General features: G+C 36.7%; 1 protein-coding gene, 1 long non-coding RNA gene and 1 pseudogene across 2 annotated transcripts; 2 read left to right on the forward strand and 1 right to left on the reverse strand.

Annotated features, from left to right (window-relative positions):
* Window positions 1–383: 383 nt before the first annotated feature.
* Window positions 384–1,958, reverse strand: LOC106340218. The gene is made up of 4 exons (XR_001269334.1): window positions 1,618–1,958; window positions 1,201–1,390; window positions 1,016–1,108; window positions 384–715 (listed from the first exon to the last, which is right to left on the reverse strand). It is a non-coding gene; the product is annotated as an uncharacterized LOC106340218 (long non-coding RNA).
* Window positions 1,959–5,362: 3,404 nt separating this feature from the next.
* LOC106340549 lies at window positions 5,363–16,092 on the forward strand (annotated as a pseudogene).
* Window positions 16,093–17,269: 1,177 nt separating this feature from the next.
* Window positions 17,270–17,817, forward strand: LOC106337513 (histone H4). Its single transcript, XM_013776619.1, has one exon. It carries the CDS (start codon window positions 17,324–17,326, stop codon window positions 17,633–17,635), a length of 312 nt encoding a protein of 103 aa, XP_013632073.1. The 5' UTR covers window positions 17,270–17,323; the 3' UTR covers window positions 17,636–17,817.
* The last annotated feature ends 2,868 nt before the right edge of the window (window positions 17,818–20,685 follow it).

Consider the following 20,685-nt stretch of genomic DNA (forward strand, 5'->3'; position numbering starts at 1 on the left):
ATTATTAAATCTAGTTTAATCTAAGTAAACCCGATCGAACCCGATTCAGACCGGTCGAACCAAAATGACCTATGACCCAAAAAAAATCCGGTTCGCTAGCCGGTCCGGTTTTAAAAACATTGCGAACAAACAATTATATTGCCAGACACAAATTATAACTATTAGACCAGTCCTAAAAGAAAAATATTGTCTTCCTCAGTCTGTTGAATGCTATCTTTTACTTCTTAATCCCAAATATGAATTAACTCAAGTTTACTGCTCGGTTGAAAAACGAAGCACAATGGTTCATCTCGGCTGATCTTCTGAGATTGGGTTCCTCAATCGCTCTCTCTGTCAGCATACAGAGCTCTTCACCTATTATGAGAGATGCAACCAACTTAGGATTCACCACTAATAATCCCGTATCTCCCATGGTAATAAAGTACAGAGGATATATGCTTTTGTTAGGTCTCCAGAAATACAAAACCATTTTCTTTAAAAGAATAATATATAATTTATTTTTCTTAAAAACATTCAACAAATTAATTAGAAGTAAGAGCTCGGGCCATGTTTGTATATTCCCTTTCAAATGCGTTCAGGGTTTGGAAACATCAGTTCGGCTTGAAGCATATTGCCCTGAGTCATCACCATGTTTTTCAATTTGAGAACAGCATACCACAGCTTCCAAGGTTCATCCCATGACTTGAGGCGCAATCTGAAGCTTTCCAACCTGGAACTAATACAACAAAAACAGAATAAACAATCAATAGATTATTCAGTTACAAAACACCTCACCACCCTATTTTATGATGCAAGCATCCTAGAAATGGAGCACTCTGACGAAATTTTGAGATGAACATCTGAGGGGGAGGTCATCAGAGGTGGCAATGATTTTGCGAGTTGAAACTTTTGTAAAGAGGCTAATGAGATGTGGAGGTTTCACTTATTTATAGTGCTCTGTTGATATAATTTTGAAACGTATATACTGAAAGTTATTGGGAGATGAGCATATGGATTGAATGAGAGAAATAAATACCTTTGATTGAAGGAAGTAGGAAGTCTGAATCCATAAGTGAGATTGATATCAGTTCCTTATAAACTTCAAGGCAGCCGGACGAAAGACTGAGATCTTGTAAAACAAAAAGGATATGATCAATAACACAACTAACATGCACATAATCAAAAAAGAGATCATGAGAGAAGAATCGAATTACAACTCACAGGTTTGATCCCTAACAAAAATCAGAGACTCATTAGATCTTTCCGGTGATTGCAAATCTTGTGCCTGAGACAAATCTTTGAGGTAAACTTCTGCAGTCGATTGTAATCCTGAACATGTTCAGACAATAGCTAATTGAACCTGATTTTTAAACCTCAAGGTTGAATCGTGGGAAAACGTGTTTGCAGTTTCCTGTAAAAACGGTAAAGCCAATTATGACTTTCTATGAATGACAAATCATTTATCATGAAGATCTAGAATTCAATGAAATCAAGCTGGAGTGGTCTTTCATGTCTACTGGAATTGAGAAACTTTTTGTCTATGGCGACAAAACCCTAAGTGAAGTTGATTTAGAGAGAAGAGATAAACTAAATCAGACATAATCTGTGAACTGTGAGGATGATGTTATGAGGCCTTACCTTTTTATAAGTGGAAATCCAATAGAGAGAGAAGAATCATTGAATGAGTAATCGTGCTTGCAGCGGATGGAAAGAGTTATGATCTCTTAAATGGCGTCGCATCAATACAACTGGTAACGCCTTTGAGGAGAAGAGTCACAAACGAAACGCCACGAACCAAGATAGATGCAAAGATTACTCAAAAAGATTAATCTCACACAACTTTTTAGAAACTCCGCTGTTGGTAGCCCTAATCAGTTTGAGCAGGAGTTGACGAACCCTAAAACTAAATGTCGGCTACGCTTTACGAAGATGAAGAAGAATAATGGGACAACCTTTTCTTTATTCTCAGACTATATCACCTAATTGCAAGCCTACAACATTTTTACACGCTTAAGCCCAATTGAAACTAAACGAAAGCGAGAATTTGTTCAGTAGGAGAAACACGTGGCAGTTTCTAGTGACTCTACTTAGTGACGTGTCTCTCTTCTTACACTATCAACATTGGTTAAGTTATTCAACACCCATATTTTTTTCTTTTAGATAGGATAAGACTTGCGCTTTGCGCATAGGGAGTTTATTTGTATATATTATCGATAATTTACTTTATATATTTCATCATTTTATTTATACATATACAATATTTTTTGTTGTTATTATATAATTTCTTTCCGATGGATCAGATCAATTTTTATTAAAAATTTATTGAACAAAACTATAATTAATATATCATGGGTCAAAATTTAGTAACACTTTAAATAGAATAAAATCGGACAAAAATAGATAAAAACATTGTTTATCAATATGATATATTTTATTACTCGCTTCCCAATTTATTTCGTTTATTTTTGTTGCCTATGAAAAATGAGATTTCTATTTAGTAGTAGTTGTATTCTCGATTAATTTGTCTCTTTTAAATCGTCAAATGGTATTATTGGATTAATGTACTGATATATATATAGTATAAAATTAAGGTTACTTTTAAAAGATTACATCCACTGATCAAGATTTAATGTATATATATATATATATATATATATATGGCTAGTTTATCAGCTTTATTATTTGCTCTCTTATAGTTTTTGGTCATGGCAAAATGTAACGAGCTAGTATAGTCATTTTTGGAATGTCTCCTATATATAATGAAGCTATAATCTGAAGGGGAAAAAAAACTATAATCTGCTAACATCCTGCTTGTTTCGACTTAATTAACCCCTAAAATGATGTATGGTATCGACAAAAGCAAAACAAAAGACTTATTCTAGATAAATTGAGAATGTTTTTTAGAAAAAGGTGTCATGGGTAAATTTGTTTATCCCAACAACAATGGTTCGATTCCTATGGTGCATATCTCATGTAAACCTCCGTCAATATATAATTAATAATCTACTAGATTTTGACCCGCGCTTAAAAGCGTGGGTTTATTTTCAAAATTAAAAAAATATTTTAAATTAATTTCTATATAAAATAGTGTATAGGTCTAGGCACATTTATATGGAACTGGTAGCCAAACCACATCAAACTCAAATACACGAAATCAAAATTGAAATGCATTTCATAAATAAGTGATCATATCCTATATCTATGGAGCCAAAAATCTAAAACTGAACCGAAAACCAAATAGGTACATGAATTTTTAAATACAAATTATATACCTAAAACTAATAATGTTATGTAGTTTCTAAATAACCAAATATCCTAAAACTACTATTTATAAACCAAATTATACGAAAAATTGAATTATTCGAAAAAATGAATTATCTGATATTTAAACCGAAACCCCAAATGATCCAATATTTTATCTATTAATCTCAAATTACCTAAAAAAAAACAGAATCGAAGCAGAACTGAATTGGATCCACATTTTTTTGGGATATTAGTCGGTTCCTAAGTTTACTACCAAATCGAACCAAAACCTCAATAACCCAACTAAATTAAACCAAACAAAATTGGTAAATACATGAATGGCTCCTAAATTTCTAGAACCAAAACACTAAAAACCAAAATACCCGAACCGAAACCGAATGTTGGGGACTGATAGTGCATCTACATTTAAATGGTACGAAGAAAGCATTATGTTTTTACAAATTATTTAACTCTTTTTATTGGGGGTACACATGTGATATACAGACAAATTTAAATATATCGAGTGTTTTATATCTGATCTAGACCCGCAGTTGAACCGATAAACCCTTGACGTATATAATCTGGACTGTCTTATGTTTTTCATATAGCATTCTATCAAAGGTTCTACCAACTGATATGTTTCCACAAAATTCAGATTTAATAAAAACATGTTAATTAAAAATTGTATAAATAAAAAAAAACGTTAATTAACATATGAACTGACACCAATTACCCTCCGGTAAAACCCATAAAAACCTGATAACATTTTTAAAAAAAAATATTAAACTTCTCGTATTCTTTAGTAATGCATAAAACTAAATAAACTATTTGATTTGTCCTTATAAAAACCCGGAAAATCTGATAAAACTTTTTAAAAAGTTGATTAACTTCTCAAGTTTTATAATAATACATAAAACTAAATAAACTATTTGATTTGTCATATAAAGTAAATGTATATGAAATGAGATTATAGTTTAGAAATATATGAAATAAAGTTTAGGATATATGGTTTTGAAGTTTATGGAAATATAGTTTAGGGTATAGGGTTTGATTTATACTGGAAATATGATAAAAATCTCTAGAAAATATGTATTTGAACAAATACATAGATTCAAGAAAATACATTAAAATGGTGAGAGTCAAATAAGTATATATTATATGGTTCATTTTATAGGGATTTGGTTTGTATTGAAAATATACATAATACCTTGAACATATTTTGTAAGTTCATACATGGATAACATACCCACTAATTTAATCACGACCAGTAGCATTTTGATTTTTTTATGTATGGTTATTTATATAAGGTCAAAAATATGTGCATTGCATATTATTATTATTTTTGACTTTTTCCTCACTAGTGAAGTGAATAATAATGCATTCAAAATATTAATGTGTAAAAGGCTATGTTAGATGCAAATATATCGGTGATATAATGATGATAGGTAGTTTGGGTTGTTCCCTATTAATAATACTGATAATTTTGATTAATTAATGTAAGTATAAAATAAGACATATTAAATTTCTAGTGAATAAGTCTAACAACCTTGTTTAAATAGATTTTTAATAACATAGATGTTTTGTTTGTTTCAAAGTCTGGCAGATCTCGAAACTTAAGATGCATAAAAATCCTTAAACCCATATAACTTATTGCGGTCACCCTTGTTTAAGCGGGTGAAAAGTCAAAACTCTTTGTCTTTTTGTTTTCTTTTTGATCTATCTTTTTCATTCTTGATATAATTTTTTTTGTTAAAATTTAATTTGTAAGCGACGTTTGGTGAACCAAACTAAAATTTGGGTCTGGTGCAATCCTGTTGATTGGATTATTCCTCTCACTTTTCTGGTAGGGAATTTTATTTTATTTTTCCACGTTTTTAGCGTAGATAACAAATCTGTGGGACTCATCTCATGTTTGATATTATTTTAAAAAAATGTAAATATGCTTATAAATATTGATTTTATATTGTTCTTGTAGTACATCATCGAGACTAGAAGAGTAATTTTGTACAGTTTTCATTTGATCAAGCTCCTAACTGCTAATCATCAGGTTTAATTAGTTCTCTAATGCTTGTGATTGATGTAAATATGCATGTGTATGTTCATTTGATAATCTGTGATTATGTTTTTCTAATTTGCAGAGATGGCAACGAATGGAACGACGACGAAGCCACCACTGATGCCTTCTCCTCTGGGTAATTCTAAGTTTTTGCAGGTTTATTCTCTCAAAATATTCTTTCAAATCTCTAGAATCAATTGAGTTTAAAAATGCAGTAAATGTTTTAGTATAATGTGTAATATTTTAGTATAATGTGTAATTAAGTCATAATTTGATACTCGTTTTGTATTTAGATCTCAGTCTCACATAAATGGATTTGATTGTTGAAACTGAACGTGCTTGGATGATTTTGTAAATTGCAGTCAAATATGAGGATCTTGGTGACAGGAGGAGCTGACTTCATTGGTTCACATTTGGTTGATAGATTGATGCAAAACGAAAAGAATGAAGTGATCGATCGTCGCTGATAATTACTTCACAGGATCAAAAGACAATCTCAAGAAATGGATTGGTCATCCAAGATTTGAGTTCATTCGTCATGGTATTATCATCTTCTTAATCACCTTATGTAATATATATAGAGAGAGAAAACAATGCATTAATTAACTAACTCTATTATTAATCTTCAGATGTGACAAAAACCTCTCATGGTAGAGGTTGATCAAATCTACCATTTAGCATGTCATGCATCTCCAATTTTCTACAAATACAACCCTGCTAAGGTTCGTCAAATTTCATTAATTCAAAATTCATTAATACAAACCATGACTACTTTCTCTGTATCATTTTAAGTGGTATTTAATGTTTTTGCACAAAGATTAAAAAAAAATATTTTTATGCAATTTATATTGGTTACATAAACTAACATTAAATAAAATTAATTCAACCAATAAGAAAAAAATACAGTATTTTATAATTGGTCACAAATTTTAAATGACATTAAATTTTATCTAGAATTGTGAGAACATCACTTATTATGAAACAAAATAAAAATCTATAAACACCATTTAAAAGTGATACGGAGGAAGTAATGTTTTATGATTTATGATCATAACTAGGGGAAGCCCGCCCTACGGGCGAGGAAGCCGATGGAAAAAATAATTAAATCATCTATAAGAGTCTTATCATTTATTATGATTTAAAACTGTGTTTGAAGTTCAATGATTTAAATTGCATGTACTAAAGCATGTCTCACATAAAATCAAAAGAATTGAAGCTACTAAACTTGTGGCTCACCGGCAGTGAGTGCCAGATATCTTCGGCATAACGAACATTGATGGGGCGCTGACAACAGAGACCAAATGCTCTCTCTCAGCTCTACTCATTTTTGCAGCCTCCATACACTGAGCATCCGCAAGGGTCACAGCGGAAGCAACGTCCATGTCAAGTTTTAGCCATCTGCTCATCCCTTCTAGAGATAGAAGACATGGTGGTGGTGGCTGCAATAACAGCAACAGATGCAGCTACACTGGCTACAGTAATAGCACCGTGAATCTGATATAGTTTTTGATTGCATATAACAGGGCTGGAATAGCAAGAAGCACATTGTTCCGGACTGCCTGCAAAATAAACTCATTACATTATAAAAACTCAACCAATTGAACTTAGAAGTTTCAAATTATATCTACTGGTTAGTAACATCAACATTCCAAAATCTAACAAAACCCAATAAACTGTAAAAAGATGATACGTAGATGAGAGAATGTTATGACAATGCCAAGAGATCAGATAACAAAAGGTAAAGAATCTAACTTTAAATTTGAGAATATGCCCTAGGAAAACTCTAGTACAGACTCTTTAGTTAATTTGACTCTTTTTAATTAGCAAAGAAGAAGTACATGGACAAATATTGAAACAGATAGAAGTGGCTTGTCTCCAACTTTTTTGGTGCTTGGCCAACACTTTGAACACAAACAATTAGGTATTAATAGATCCATTCTCAGAAAAGCGAACGAGTTAAAAATAGATAACAATTTTGAAATCAAATTGTCTGTATGCACAAAACTGAGTGAGAGCAATCACCATCAGATCTCTAATAAATGAAAACAGAAAAGTAAAGTCCCAAAACATACTTTCTAGTGAGGATGATTCTCAGAGATGAGGCTTGCCTATTTTATAGGTGTAGTATGATTCACAAACCAAACATCTGAAAACATGAACTTGAGCAAAATCAACGCATAATCTTTACAAAAGGGGGGGTTTCGAGGTGTTACATCTACATGGCCAGAATCACCTCTCTGCATATTTGGATCACTTTCTTATTCCTCTTTTGCAATTTGTGGCTTTATTCAATTTTCCGGAGAACATGGATGGACCTATGAACAGAAGTTCCAAACAAAGAGTGATTATTGCAAAATTCATATCAGATTCACAATAATAGAACAAACAGAGAGACCTGAAAAGGAAAAAAACATGACTTGGGTTGTCACATATTATGATCATTCGTTAATCCCTATCTACTCGTTGCCATACATGTAACCTGAGGATCCATGACGTGTTGTAGCAGGCTGCATAGGTTAAAGCTGGAGATGTATTAGGCATGTGAGTTGCAAACCGGTTTACATTCACCGTCACCGGCATCATGGTCGCCTGTTCATATGACAAACAAAAAAATAATCAGAAAAGCTTCATAACGAATTAAAAACAAAAACAAAAACAAAAACAAAAACTATTTTGATAATGAATACAGGAACAAAATGATCTCTAGTGAAGAACTACTATTAGGTTTGAAAGTTCCATCACCAAAACACAAAAAACGCGAGAAAGAATTAAAAAACAAAAAGAAAAACTACATAGTCAAGCCGGATTCACCATGGCGTCCAGGAGAAGCATGTCGTCCCTCGCCGTCACGCTTAACAATCATAGCTTCCCAGATTCTAAGCAAACAGACCACAAAATATAAAATAAAATAAAAAATCTAACATATAAGAAAAATATAACATATAAGGTGTCTTCATTTTTGTATTTTAAAGTTGTTTTAAAAAACAATTATAACATATAAGGTTTCCTCATTTTTGTAATTTAAAGTCATTTTAAAAAAATTAAAATATAACATTTAAAAAAAAATCTAATTTTTTTATTATATGGTTAATGTGATTATTTATTTATTTTTAATAATATAAAATTAAACAAAAATGAAGAAGGATGCAAAAATTGTTATCAAATCTTTATTATTCATAATCATTAGTTGCCATATATATGTAAATCATATTAGGTAATTTCGTAGCTTTTATTTAAGGAAAGAATACACACTTCTTATATTTTAGGTTAATATAATGTTTCTAGTGGACATTAAACAAATTATGACATAAAAAACCTTATCTTTTCCATCGAACACATTCTTTAAAAAAGTGAACAGTATTGTTTTCACAGTTGAATTATATTGACTTTTATCTTCCATATGGTTTTGAAAGCTTTCAAATCAACCATCGAATTGATACATGTCATTTTAATGTTTTTAGTCGTATACTTAAGGAAAACTTACATTTTTGTAATATAAAATCGTTTTAAAAAATTCAAAATATAACATAAAAGAAAAAAATCTAACATATAAGAAAAATATAATATATAAGGTGTCCTCATTTTTGTATTTTAAAGTCGTTTAAAAAATATTTCTCATTTTTGTAATTTAAAGTCATTTTAAAAAATTCAAAATATAACATATAAGAAAAAATCTAATTTTTTTTATTAAATGGTTAATGTGATTGTTTAATTTTTTTAGTAATATAAAATTAAACAAAAAAAAATACAAAATTGAGGTTACATCTTTTCAAATGCTTCTCAATCTTTCTTCCACCTAATCATTCAACACTCACATTAATTTTAACCTCTATAATAGTTTTGTTTAATAAAATTCAACATCATACCACACTATTTTATCTTATAATTTTATACTACATATTAATAACAATTTTCATGTAAAATTAAATAATTTTAAAATTATTATTAGATTATGATTCAGAAAAGATGTTTTAAATTATAAATACAAATTTATTGGGAAAAAGTAAACTATTTTAAATAAGTTTTTGTTAAAACAATGAATCAAATTTTTAGAATCACAAAAAATAAATTTTGATATGATAACATTGAAAACGAATTTGGTTACTATAAAAACCCAGTCACCCATAAAATAAATACTTGTTATCGTCATTGTTAGATATGGGTTGGTACGGTTAAGGCCGGTATGTTGGTATGTCGGTTGTGATAACGTATGTAGTAAAAAAGTATGTATCATTATGTGATAAGGACTAGAAGATATGATACTCTCTAGAAGATCTCCTAAGAGTTGTATATAAGTCTTGTACTACGTATGTGAATATACACGATTCCAGTAATACTCTCTTCAAGTTTACATGGTATCAGAGCTTGAGTGAAGATCAAATTTGTTAGAGAGAAAGTATGAGTAAAGATTTGGCAACAGTCGCCGGTGGCGGTCACGATATCAATAACAAAATGTTCTCGCCGTATTTATTAGCTACATCTGATAACCCAGGTGCGTTGATCTCTCCAGTCCAGTTGACAGGAGAGAACTACGCAGAGTGGTCGTCAGAGCTAGAGAACGCGCTTCGTGCCAAGCGCAAAACGGGTTTCATTGACGGGTCGTTAGTGATGCCTGATGAGAAGGTTAATCCCGAAGAAGCAGAGATGTGGAAGACAGTCAATTCAATGATTGTGGGTTGGATCAGGGCGTCGATCTCGCCCACAGTCAAATCAACGGTGACCTTCACAACAGACGCATACAAGATGTGGAGTGATCTGAAGAGAAGGTTCTCCGTGGGCAATGCGGTACGAGTGCATCAGCTGAAGGCGGAGTTGGCAGCCTGCAAGCAGAATGGTGCGAGTGTGATGGAGTATTTTGGGCGTTTGACTCTGAGGTGGGAGGAGCTGTTAAGTTACAAACCACTTCCTACGTGTACGTGTGGTGCTTCAGAGAAGATCGCTCAAGAGTATGAAGAAGAAAAGGTTCATGCGTTTTTGATGGGACTCGACGATGCTCGGTTCGGTAATGTGTGTACTAACATCATTGGGCTTGAGCCGCTTCCTGATCTCAACTCAGTGTATCAGCGGGTTGTGAGAGAAGAGAGGCATCTGTTGTCGTCTCGTGTGGAGTCCCGACAAGAAGCTGTAAGCTTTGTGACGAAGGCTGAGTCGACAATAGAAACTGCATCCATGAATGGTCTTGTTGCAGCGACAGCACGGGGACGTGGAGGAGTAGTGCTGTGCTCACATTGCGGTCGCTCAGGCCATGAGAAGAAGGACTGCTGGCAGATCATCGGCTTTCCAGAGTGGTGGACAGAACGCAATCGTGAAGGAGATCATGGTGGTCGTGGAAGAGCCAGAGGCAGAGGACGTAATCAACCTCGTGCTCATGCCGCCCAGGGTTCAGCAGGGGGAGGTGTGTCGCCTCTTACATCTGAGCAATGGGCGTCGTTGACAGCACTTTTGAAGCAGCAGAAACCGCACTTGATCCCGGATAAACTCAATGGTAAGAAACAGACGGGTGAGGTGATCCTAGACACCGGAGCCTCACATCACATGACTGGGGATGAGAAGTTGCTGACTGATTTAAAAGCAGTAGTCAGCTGTCCCGTTAGTTTTGCAGATGGTAGTCAGGTGTTTGCGTCTATGAGCGGTTCTTTGCGACTGTCTGAGACTATTACTTTGTCTCATGTTCTGTTTGTGCCAAATTTAAGTTGCACATTACTCTCAGTTGCGAAATTACTTAAGCAAGTTGGCTGCTTTGCGATCTTTACTGACACTCTCTGCATTTTACAGGACCGTTTTACGAGGACCCTGATTGGAGCCGGTGAAGAACGGGACGGGGTCTATGTTTATCGGTATATCACGATCGCAAGAGGGCACAGAGTTAAGGCTGCTGAAGATAAGACTTTGTGGCATCGGAGATTGGGACATCCTTCATTTGGTGTTTTAGGAAATTTGCCTTTTGTATCTGGTGTTTTAAATAGCTCTGACAAGTTCGGAGGCTGTGAAATTTGTTTTAAATCAAAGCAGACTCGAGGGTTTTTTGCCGAGAGTATTAATAAAGCTTCAGTTTCTTTTGAGTTGATACATGTTGATTTGTGGGGGCCGTATCGCGAACCATCTTCATGTGGTGCAGTCTACTTCTTAACAATAGTTGATGATTTTTCGAGAGCAGTCTGGATTCATCTGTTGCTCGAGAAATCTGAAGTAAAGACTGTACTACCAAACTTTTGTAAACTGGTCCATCGACAGTTCGCGCGCCTGGTGCAAAAGGTCAGAAGCGACAACGGCAGCGAGTTCATGTGTCTGTCCAAGTATTTTGTGGAGAATGGTATAATACATCAGACTTCATGTGTTGCAACGCCTCAGCAGAACGGCAGAGTCGAGCGTAAGCACCGTCACATTCTCAACGTCTCGCGATCACTATTGTTTCAAGCGGACCTGCCCGTGAAATTTTGGGGTGAGAGTGTGCTCGCTGCAGATCACGTTATCAATAGAACGCCATCAAGCTTACTCGACGGCAAAACACCTTATGAGTGTCTGTATGGAAAGCCGCCATCTTACACAGACATTAAAGTCTTCGGCTGTCTGTGCTTTGCTCATAAGATGTTGCGAGATAAAGACAAGTTTAAGGAGCGTAGCCGGCGTTGCATATTCGTGGGTTATCCATTTGGCAAGCGTGGGTGGAAGTGCTACGATCTTGAAACACATGAGGTGTTTGTCTCCAGAGATGTAGTGTTCAGCGAGACAACATTTCCATGCAGCGTGGAGAGCACAATCGTATCACCAGATCACACAAGTGCTCTGGTAGTTGTGGATGTTGATCTTGGGGACTATGAAACAGCGCGAGCGGTGATGGACTGCAGGGGGAGTCAATCACAAGAAGCTGCGAAAGAATCAACAGCTTCAAAGGAAGTGGAAGCTCAAGTCGCTGCCCCTGTAGTCACTGGTGTATCTGTACCTGCAAATGTTGAAGTTACGATTTTAGAATCTGTACCTAGAGAAGAACAAGTTGTTGAAGCAGCACCCGCATCTGAGCCAGTACAAGAGCTTGGAAGGGGACATCGAGTACTGCAGGCGTCGGTCAAATTGAAAGACTACATCTGCTACAACTCGCAATGTCTCTCTGATAAACATAAACCTGTCTCGTCTTCATCATCACCGCCTCCATCATCATCCTCTACAAATGGTCCAGGTAACAACACCTCTCATCCGATATCAGCTTATGTTTCTGACGCGGTCTTCTTAGAGAAACACCAAGTGTTCCTTGCAGCTATAACCGCAGGGATCGAGCCGAGAAGCTTCAAAGAAGCAATGCGTGATCCTCGTTTCAGAGAGGCAATGTCTAGCGAGGTGGTTGCACTCGAAAGAGAAAGGATGTGGGATGTTGTAGACTTGCCAAAAGGGAAGAAGGCATTGAGTAACCAGTGGATACACAAGATCAAATACAATGCAGATGGGACGGTCGAACGGTACAAGTCACGTTTGGTCGTTTGTGGTAATAAGCAAACCGAGGGAGTGGACTATGATGAGACGTTTGCACCGGTAGCTAAGTTGACTACCGTGAGAACCTTGTTGGAAGTAGGGGTGGCTTTGAATTGGGAGATACATCAGATGGATGTACATAACGCCTTTCTTCACAGTGACTTGAAGGAGGAAGTGTATATGAAGTTGCCTCAAGGTTTTCAGACAGACGATCCATCAAAGGTGTGTAGGTTGAGGAAGTCTCTCTATGGGTTGAAGCAGGCACCACGTTGTTGGTTCGCTAAACTCACTAGTGCTCTCAAAACCTTCGGTTTCAAACAATCGTATGCGGACTACTCGCTGTTCACATATATAAGGGATGGGAAGTCGCTGCGAGTACTGGTGTATGTCGATGATCTGGTCATTGCAGGGAATGATCTGGTAATGCTGGAGAAATTCAAGGTCTATTTGAGCAAGTGTTTCAAAATGAAAGATCTGGGGAAGCTGAAATATTTTCTTGGTATTGAGATAGCAAGAGGACCGCAGGGTATGTTCTTGTCGCAGAGAAAATATGCACTTGATATCATTGCAGAGGCTGGCTTGCTGGGCTGTAAGCCCGTGACTACTCCCATGGAGCAGAACCACAAGCTGCTCTCTGATAAGGGTCCTTTGTACAAAGATCCAACACGGTTTAGGAGGTATGTTGGTAGACTTGTGTACCTTACCATTACATGTCCAGAACTGTGCTACTCTATTCATGTCTTGTCGCAAGTGATGCATCAGCCAAGAGAAGTTCATTGGGATGCCGTGGTGCGCATACTGAAGTATCTGAAAGGGTGTCCAGGCCAGGGTGTTATGCTGAAAGCGGTGAGCGATCTTCGGGTGCGAACGTTCTGTGATTCTGATTGGGCTTCATGCCCGAACACTCGCAGGTCCTTGTCTGCTTTCATCGTGCTGCTTGGGGACTCACCAATCTCTTGGAAGACAATGAAACAAGATACTGTGTCGCATTCGTCGGCGGAGGCTGAGTATAGGTCGATAGCTGCGGCGTTAAGAGAGATGAAGTGGCTCAAACGATTGCTGGCAGACATGGGGATAAAACATAACATGCCGATGGAGTTGTTTTGCGATAGTAAGGCAGCATTGTACATCGCCGCGAACCCTGTGTTCCACGAAAGAACAAAACATATTGAAGCCGATTGTCATAGTGTTTGGTACGCTGTACAGGATCGCTTGATAGTCACCAGATATGTTCGTACGACGGAGCAGCTCGCAGATATTATGACAAAGGCGTTGGGGAGTGCTGCATTTCACTATCTACAGTCCAAGTTAGGAGTTCGCAACTTGCACTCTCCTACTTGAGGGGGAGTGTTAGATATGGGTTGGTACGGTTAAGGCCGGTATGTTGGTATGTCGGTTGTGATAACGTATGTAGTAGATAAGTATGTATCATTATGTGATAAGGACTAGAAGATATGATAATCTCTAGAAGATCTCCTAAGAGTTGTATATAAGTCTTGTACTACGTATGTGAATATACACGATTCCAGTAATACTTTCTCCAAGTTTACATATTAATGTATAATTTGATTTTAAAAAGTTACTTTCATATTTTAATGCAGTTTACGCCCTCCTTCCAAAATAAACAATTCACGTTTGGTTCATAAGCTAACACTTGTTTTTGTGGTCCCAAATTTGCTTTTTTCAACAGGTTGAAAAAATTCAACCGTGTTTAATCCAGCTCAACATTTTCATGTTTTCAACAAACCCACTGCACCTCTTCAACAGTTGAATAACAAAATTCAACACCCCATTGTATATGGTCGTAGAGAGACAAAGTCTTCTTTATACTAATATATAAGATAATCAGGGTTTTCTTTTGTTTTAATTCAGACGATAAAAACAAATGCGACTGGCACACTTAACATGTTGGGACTAGCTAAGCGAGTTGGAGCAAAAAATTTGCTTACTTCCACATCTGAAGTGTACGGTGATCCTCTTGTTCATCCTCAAACCGAGAGCTATTGGGGAAATGTAAACCCCATCGGTAAGTAATTATACTGTTTAATCGTAATAGTCTCCAAGCTACTAATTAATTAACTATGATGCAGGTGTTAGAAGCTGTTACGATGAAGGAAAACGTGTTGCATAGACTCTGATGTGTGATTACCATAGGCAACATGGGATTGGTAAATTATTCCACCATATTCTATTTATTTGAATACTTTTGATTAGCTAATTAGTTATTATTGTTACCGGGTTATTGTAGAAATACGCATAGCGAGAATATTCAACACATATGGTCCTCGTATGAACATTGATGATGGTCGTGTCGTGAGCAACTTCATTGCTCAGGCTCTCAGGTGAAAATCAAGTTGTTGAATCTGTCTCTTTTTTTTTTGTTAACCAGGTAAAAATTTGAGTTGAATCTTACTATCCTAGACTAATGTTTGGTTTTGCAGAGGAGAGGCTCTAACTGTTCTTTTTTTTTTTTTTGTGGACAAACTGCTTCATTTAAATTAAAGGTTCGTTACAAAAGCTTTCAAGGTTTGCTTTGCCAACATATCAGCAGCCATTACAGAGCTTCTGGTTACCCAATGAAAAGAAACTGAAATAAAACCTTCCGATAGAGTCCTAATATCAGAGAGGATTTCATGCAAATCTGAGATGTTTGAACCATCTTTTATTGCTGTCACCAATATCTTCGAGTCCGATTCAAAGGAGATTTGCTTGTAATCCCGTAAAAGTGCCTGCTCCATTGCTGAAAGCATAGCTAGACCCTCCGCCACGAGGGGTGATTTCACGTGTGTGAAAATTTCTGAGTCTGATCTGACTAGACCACCACTCTGAGTTGTGAAAAACCAGGCTGCTCCCGCGGCTCTAACTGTTCAGAAACAAGGAACACAAACCCGAAATTTCTGTTATGTTTCAGACATGGTATGTATGTCCATTCTATATAGAAAAGATGTATATAACAAATTATTACATAGTTCAAAACTTTGGTATTGTAGGTCGATGGTCTAATGTGTCTGATGGAAGGAAACCAGACCAATCAATATAGGCAATCCAGGCGAATTCACGATGGTCGAACTCGCTGAGACGGTTAAAGATGTTAGCATTTGTCTTTCTTATTGTTGCATTTTTCACAGAAATGTGATTATACCGAGAATTGAGAATTGATGCAGCTTATAAAACTGGACGTGGAGATAAAGATGGTGGAGAATACACCAGATGATCCGAGGCAGAGGAAACCAGATATAAGCAAAGCTAAAGAAGTTCTTGGTTGGGAACCAAAGGTGAAGCTCCGTGAAGGGCTTCCTCTTATGGAAGAAGATTTTTGTCTCAGGCTTGGCGTTCTCGAGAAATAAAGTAATCACAAGAAGTGAGAACATGTGTTTTTAAATTTCATTTAATTGTGTGTTTTTATCAGTCATTTTTGAGTTTGTTGGGAATAAGGATGTGGTGACTAGTAACATTTTCAAGAGTGGTTTTGTTATTACTTTGAATTTTTCTTAAAAATGTGATCAGTGAGATGTTTTCTGCATTTTTTTTCTTTTGCAAAATTAGAGTCATACTGACACTGATCTTGTGAAAACTGAAATATTTCATACTACAGTATTTTTGCTTGTACTTTAACCCAAATGAATGATCGAATAAATGAAACTAAAGGAATGGTAATTAGTGGAATCTAATTGAACGAAATTAGTATTCCATTTGTTCCGGAACTATTTTTAGGTGGAGTGAATTTACAAAAAAATGTTGTTATTTTTTTGGAATGACAAAGAATAATATGGAATAGTCTTTTTTTTTTTTTTCATTGCAACTGGTGAACATTTCGTGAAATAAGAAGGAATTAAGTATTCATGAAGTTTCTATAACCCTCAGAGTTCTTCGAGTCATTCGAAACATGTTAAAATCCAGAGTTTTTGTTCTTGAATATTTCGGTTTAAATAGTTACATATAAATCAAGCCTACAGTTTTTAATGCAATGATTGGTGGCTTGGTGATGCACAGACGTAAAAGTGAAGCCGTTGATATTTTGTAACATACAAGATGTTTATGTAATGCCCAATAGTGTGACCATTCAAGAACGTATTATGTTCTTGTATCAAATCTAGAACACATGTGTTGTACGAGTTCTCCAAGATGATTTGATCTCACATACATCTCGGTATTTACATCGCCCGGCAATTTACAATCAATGGAGTCTTTAAGTGACCGAACATATAAAGCACAAGAGCTTTGATCTCAACAACTTGAAAACCGAAAGCACCAGAAAACGACATCGCTTCACTCCAGATAACATACACATCCAAAACCGGCCCGGTTAACTTGGTTCAGTTACACGGTCCAACTACTGAAAAGCACAATCCTTGATTTTACCTAAAAAGCAATTCGATTCATCAGTAATCGACGATGCATATCTTTTATTATACGTTCTCTCGGATCGCCATCCTTAGCCGTACAATAAAAAGATAAATCGAACGGCTGCGATTTATTATCGAAGATAGTCGTCTTCTTTATAACTCACCGTCTGATTCTAAAACCCTCAAATCATCCAATTTTCCTTCATTCAATCCTAAAGAAAGTTAAAAAAAAATGTCAGGAAGAGGAAAAGGAGGAAAGGGATTGGGAAAAGGAGGAGCGAAGAGGCACAGGAAAGTTCTCAGAGACAACATCCAAGGGATCACGAAGCCTGCGATTAGGCGACTCGCTCGCAGAGGAGGCGTGAAGCGGATCAGCGGCTTGATCTACGAAGAGACGAGAGGAGTTTTGAAGATATTTCTCGAGAATGTGATCAGAGACGCCGTGACTTACACCGAGCACGCGAGGAGGAAGACGGTGACGGCGATGGATGTTGTTTATGCTCTGAAGAGACAAGGACGCACTCTCTATGGATTCGGTGGTTAAAATCGGTTTGGTTTCTTGGTGGTGCTGTTGCTGCTGATTAAGTCTTGCTGTCAAGAAATCGAGAGATTTATTAGGGTTTACTTCTTCGTCTTTGTTGGTTTGTGATTATGGTTTTGGGTAATTGCAGTACTGTATCGAAGTTTATCTTCTGGTATAATGAAAGTCCTATTACTCTATTTCAAGTTTTTGCCAAATCCAAGCTTTATTTTCCTCAAATTATACGATATCCATGATTCTTAAATTTATTAATTGGCGAATCATCAGTTCATGATATTTATTGCTGTATATTGCGGTCTGAAACTTGGCTTCGTTGTGTTTCAACAAAAGAAAAAGTGAAGAATTGTTATAAATCATATGTGTATGTCTATAACAAGCCCATACTAGAGAAGAGCCAGCGCGCGCTTAGGGAGACGGACAGACGGTAAACTCTAGTTTATTTTTATATATTAGATTATGATTTATACTATTTTCCTATTTGTGTTTTTTTTTCTAATCTTTCCATTATTTTATGACGGTGTAATTTCCTATAATATAAAAGGTGGTTTATGATTAATAAAAATAAAAACTTTTATCTAAGTTTCACAACACGTTATCAGCACGAATACTCTAAAACCCTACTCTAAAACCCTAAGCTAAAAGTCCCAGCTCAAACCCTAAACCCTAACGGCGATAACCCTAGCCGGTGTGATCCTCTATCCCGGCTTGAACCTAATCCGATCGAGAACCTTTCACCCCATATCCAAGGCGTTCCTGATCCCAGCTAGTTCGCGACCCGTCTCAGCTCAGGATAGAAGATCCTGATATCGTTCGCGACCTGTCTCAGCTCACAACTGACGATCTCATCTCGTTCTAACTCGCGACCCGATCAGTTCCAGCTCGCGACGATCAGCAAGCAATCCGTGCGCGACTCGATCTCAACGTTCAGTTCGCGGCTCTTCTCTAGTTGGTGGTCCATTCAACCCGACTTGAGGTTAAGAATGGATATATTTGTGGTGGACAGTGGGTTAAACCACACGATCTTAAGAGACAAAAGATGCTTCTTAAACCTAACTCTTAAAAACACCAATATAAGTACCATTGCGAGTATAGCCGGCCTAATAGAAAGCTACGGCCAGGCTAACATTTTGTTGCCTAAGGGTACGCATCTAGAGATATTTGATGCTTTATATTCACCCAGCTCAAAGAGAAGCCTATTGAGCTTTAAAGATATCCGAATGAATGGCTTCCATATTGAGACAAAGGGCGAAAGAAACAAAGAGTTCCTTCAGATCATAGAAATCGCCCAAGGCCATAAGAAAGTCTTAGAGACTATACCTGCACTTTCTACTGGTCTTTACTATGCTAAAGTCAGTATGATAGAAGCCAATGCCACATTAAATAGAGTGGCGACCGAGAATTTTACTCTTTGGCACGACCGGCTCGGTCATCCTGGTTCGACCATGATGCGAAAGTTGATATTGAACACTAATGGCCATACATTGAAAAAAAACGAGTTGTTTCTAAGAATTTAACGTGTGTAGCATGTTCACAAGGGAAATTCATTGTTAGGCCATCACCAGTTAAAGTGACTAAGGAAACAATAAACTTTCTGAAAAGAATACAAGGAGACATCTGTGGACCAATACACCCACCTTGTGGGACGTTTAGATATTACATGGTTCTGATTGATGCGTCCACGAGATGGTCGCACGTCTGTCTTTTATCAACTCATAATTTGGCGTTTGCAAGATTGCTTGCTCAGACCATTCATTTGAGAGCACACTTTCCAGACTTTCCTTTAAAGACTATACGTCTTGATAATGCTGGTGAATTCACGTCCCAAGCGTTTAATGATTACTGTATGTCCATGGGGGTAAGTGTGGAACACTCCGTGGCACATGTACATACACAGAACGGCTTGGCTGAATCATTTATTAAACGTATACAGCTAATAGCTAGACCATTGCTTATGAGGTCAAAACTTTTGGTCTCAGCTTGGGGACATGGGGTCCTGCATGCGGCCGAACTCATACACATCAGGCCATCTAATGAACATAGATATTCCCCATCACAATTGCTTACGGGTCATGAGCCAGACATATCCCATCTTAAGACATTTGGTTGTGCCGTCTATGTACCAATTGCTCCACCACAGAGAACAAAGATGGGACCTCAAAGGAGGATGGAGATATATGTTGGATATGATTCCCCCACGATTATTAAGTACCTTGAGACAACTACGGGTGATTTATTTAAGGCCAGGTACGCGGATTGTCACTTTGATGAATCCGAACATCCTACATTAGGGGGAGAGAACAATAAGCTGGTAAAAGAAATTACATGGAATCAAACATCCTTATCTTGGCAAGACCTCGGACTCAGGAATGTGATTTAGAAGTCCAAAAGATAATACATTTACAAAAGCTAGCTAATCAATTGCCAGATTCCTTTGCTGACCCGAAAAGAGTGACAAAGTCATATATACCAGCTGCTAATGCACCAATTAGAATTGATGTTCAAAAGGGACACAATCAAGTTGCTACAGAGTCTAGATAACGTTTGAAACGTGGTAAACCAATAGGTTCCAAAGATAAGAATCCTCGGAAAACAAAGAAAGGTGCATCTGAGGCCGAAACCCTAGACACGGTCGCGGCCGATCCTGAAACCCTAGAGATGGCTGTGACCAAACTTAAGGCCTTAGACAGGGCTGATGAACCTAATGTGCCTAATACTTATGCTTGGGACGCCAAGCTTCATGGTACTGAAGGTCCTGATAATAGTGAGATCTCAATAAATTATGTCTTGTCTGGGATACAATGGAACAGAAAGAATGTCGACATTGATGATATATTTGCATACAAGGTAGCCCTTGAACTTATGGATTTAAACGAGGATCATGAACCCACGTCTATTTATGAGTGCACTCAAAGATCAGATTGGATCAAATGGAAAGAAACTATAAACGTGGAGTTAAATTCTTTAAAGAAAAGATGTGTCTTCGGTCCTATAATCCGGACACCCTATGATGTCAAACCAGTTGGATACAAATGGGTCTTTGTGAGGAAAAGAAA

This window comes from Brassica oleracea, chromosome C4, assembly GCF_000695525.1.
Source record: "Brassica oleracea var. oleracea cultivar TO1000 chromosome C4, BOL, whole genome shotgun sequence".
Taxonomy (NCBI): domain Eukaryota; kingdom Viridiplantae; phylum Streptophyta; class Magnoliopsida; order Brassicales; family Brassicaceae; genus Brassica; species Brassica oleracea.

Coding starts and splice junctions, on each gene's coding strand:
- LOC106337513 (XM_013776619.1), top strand. CDS start 17,324: ATGTCAGGAAGAGGAAAAGGAGGAAAGGGATTGGGAAAAGGAGGAGCG.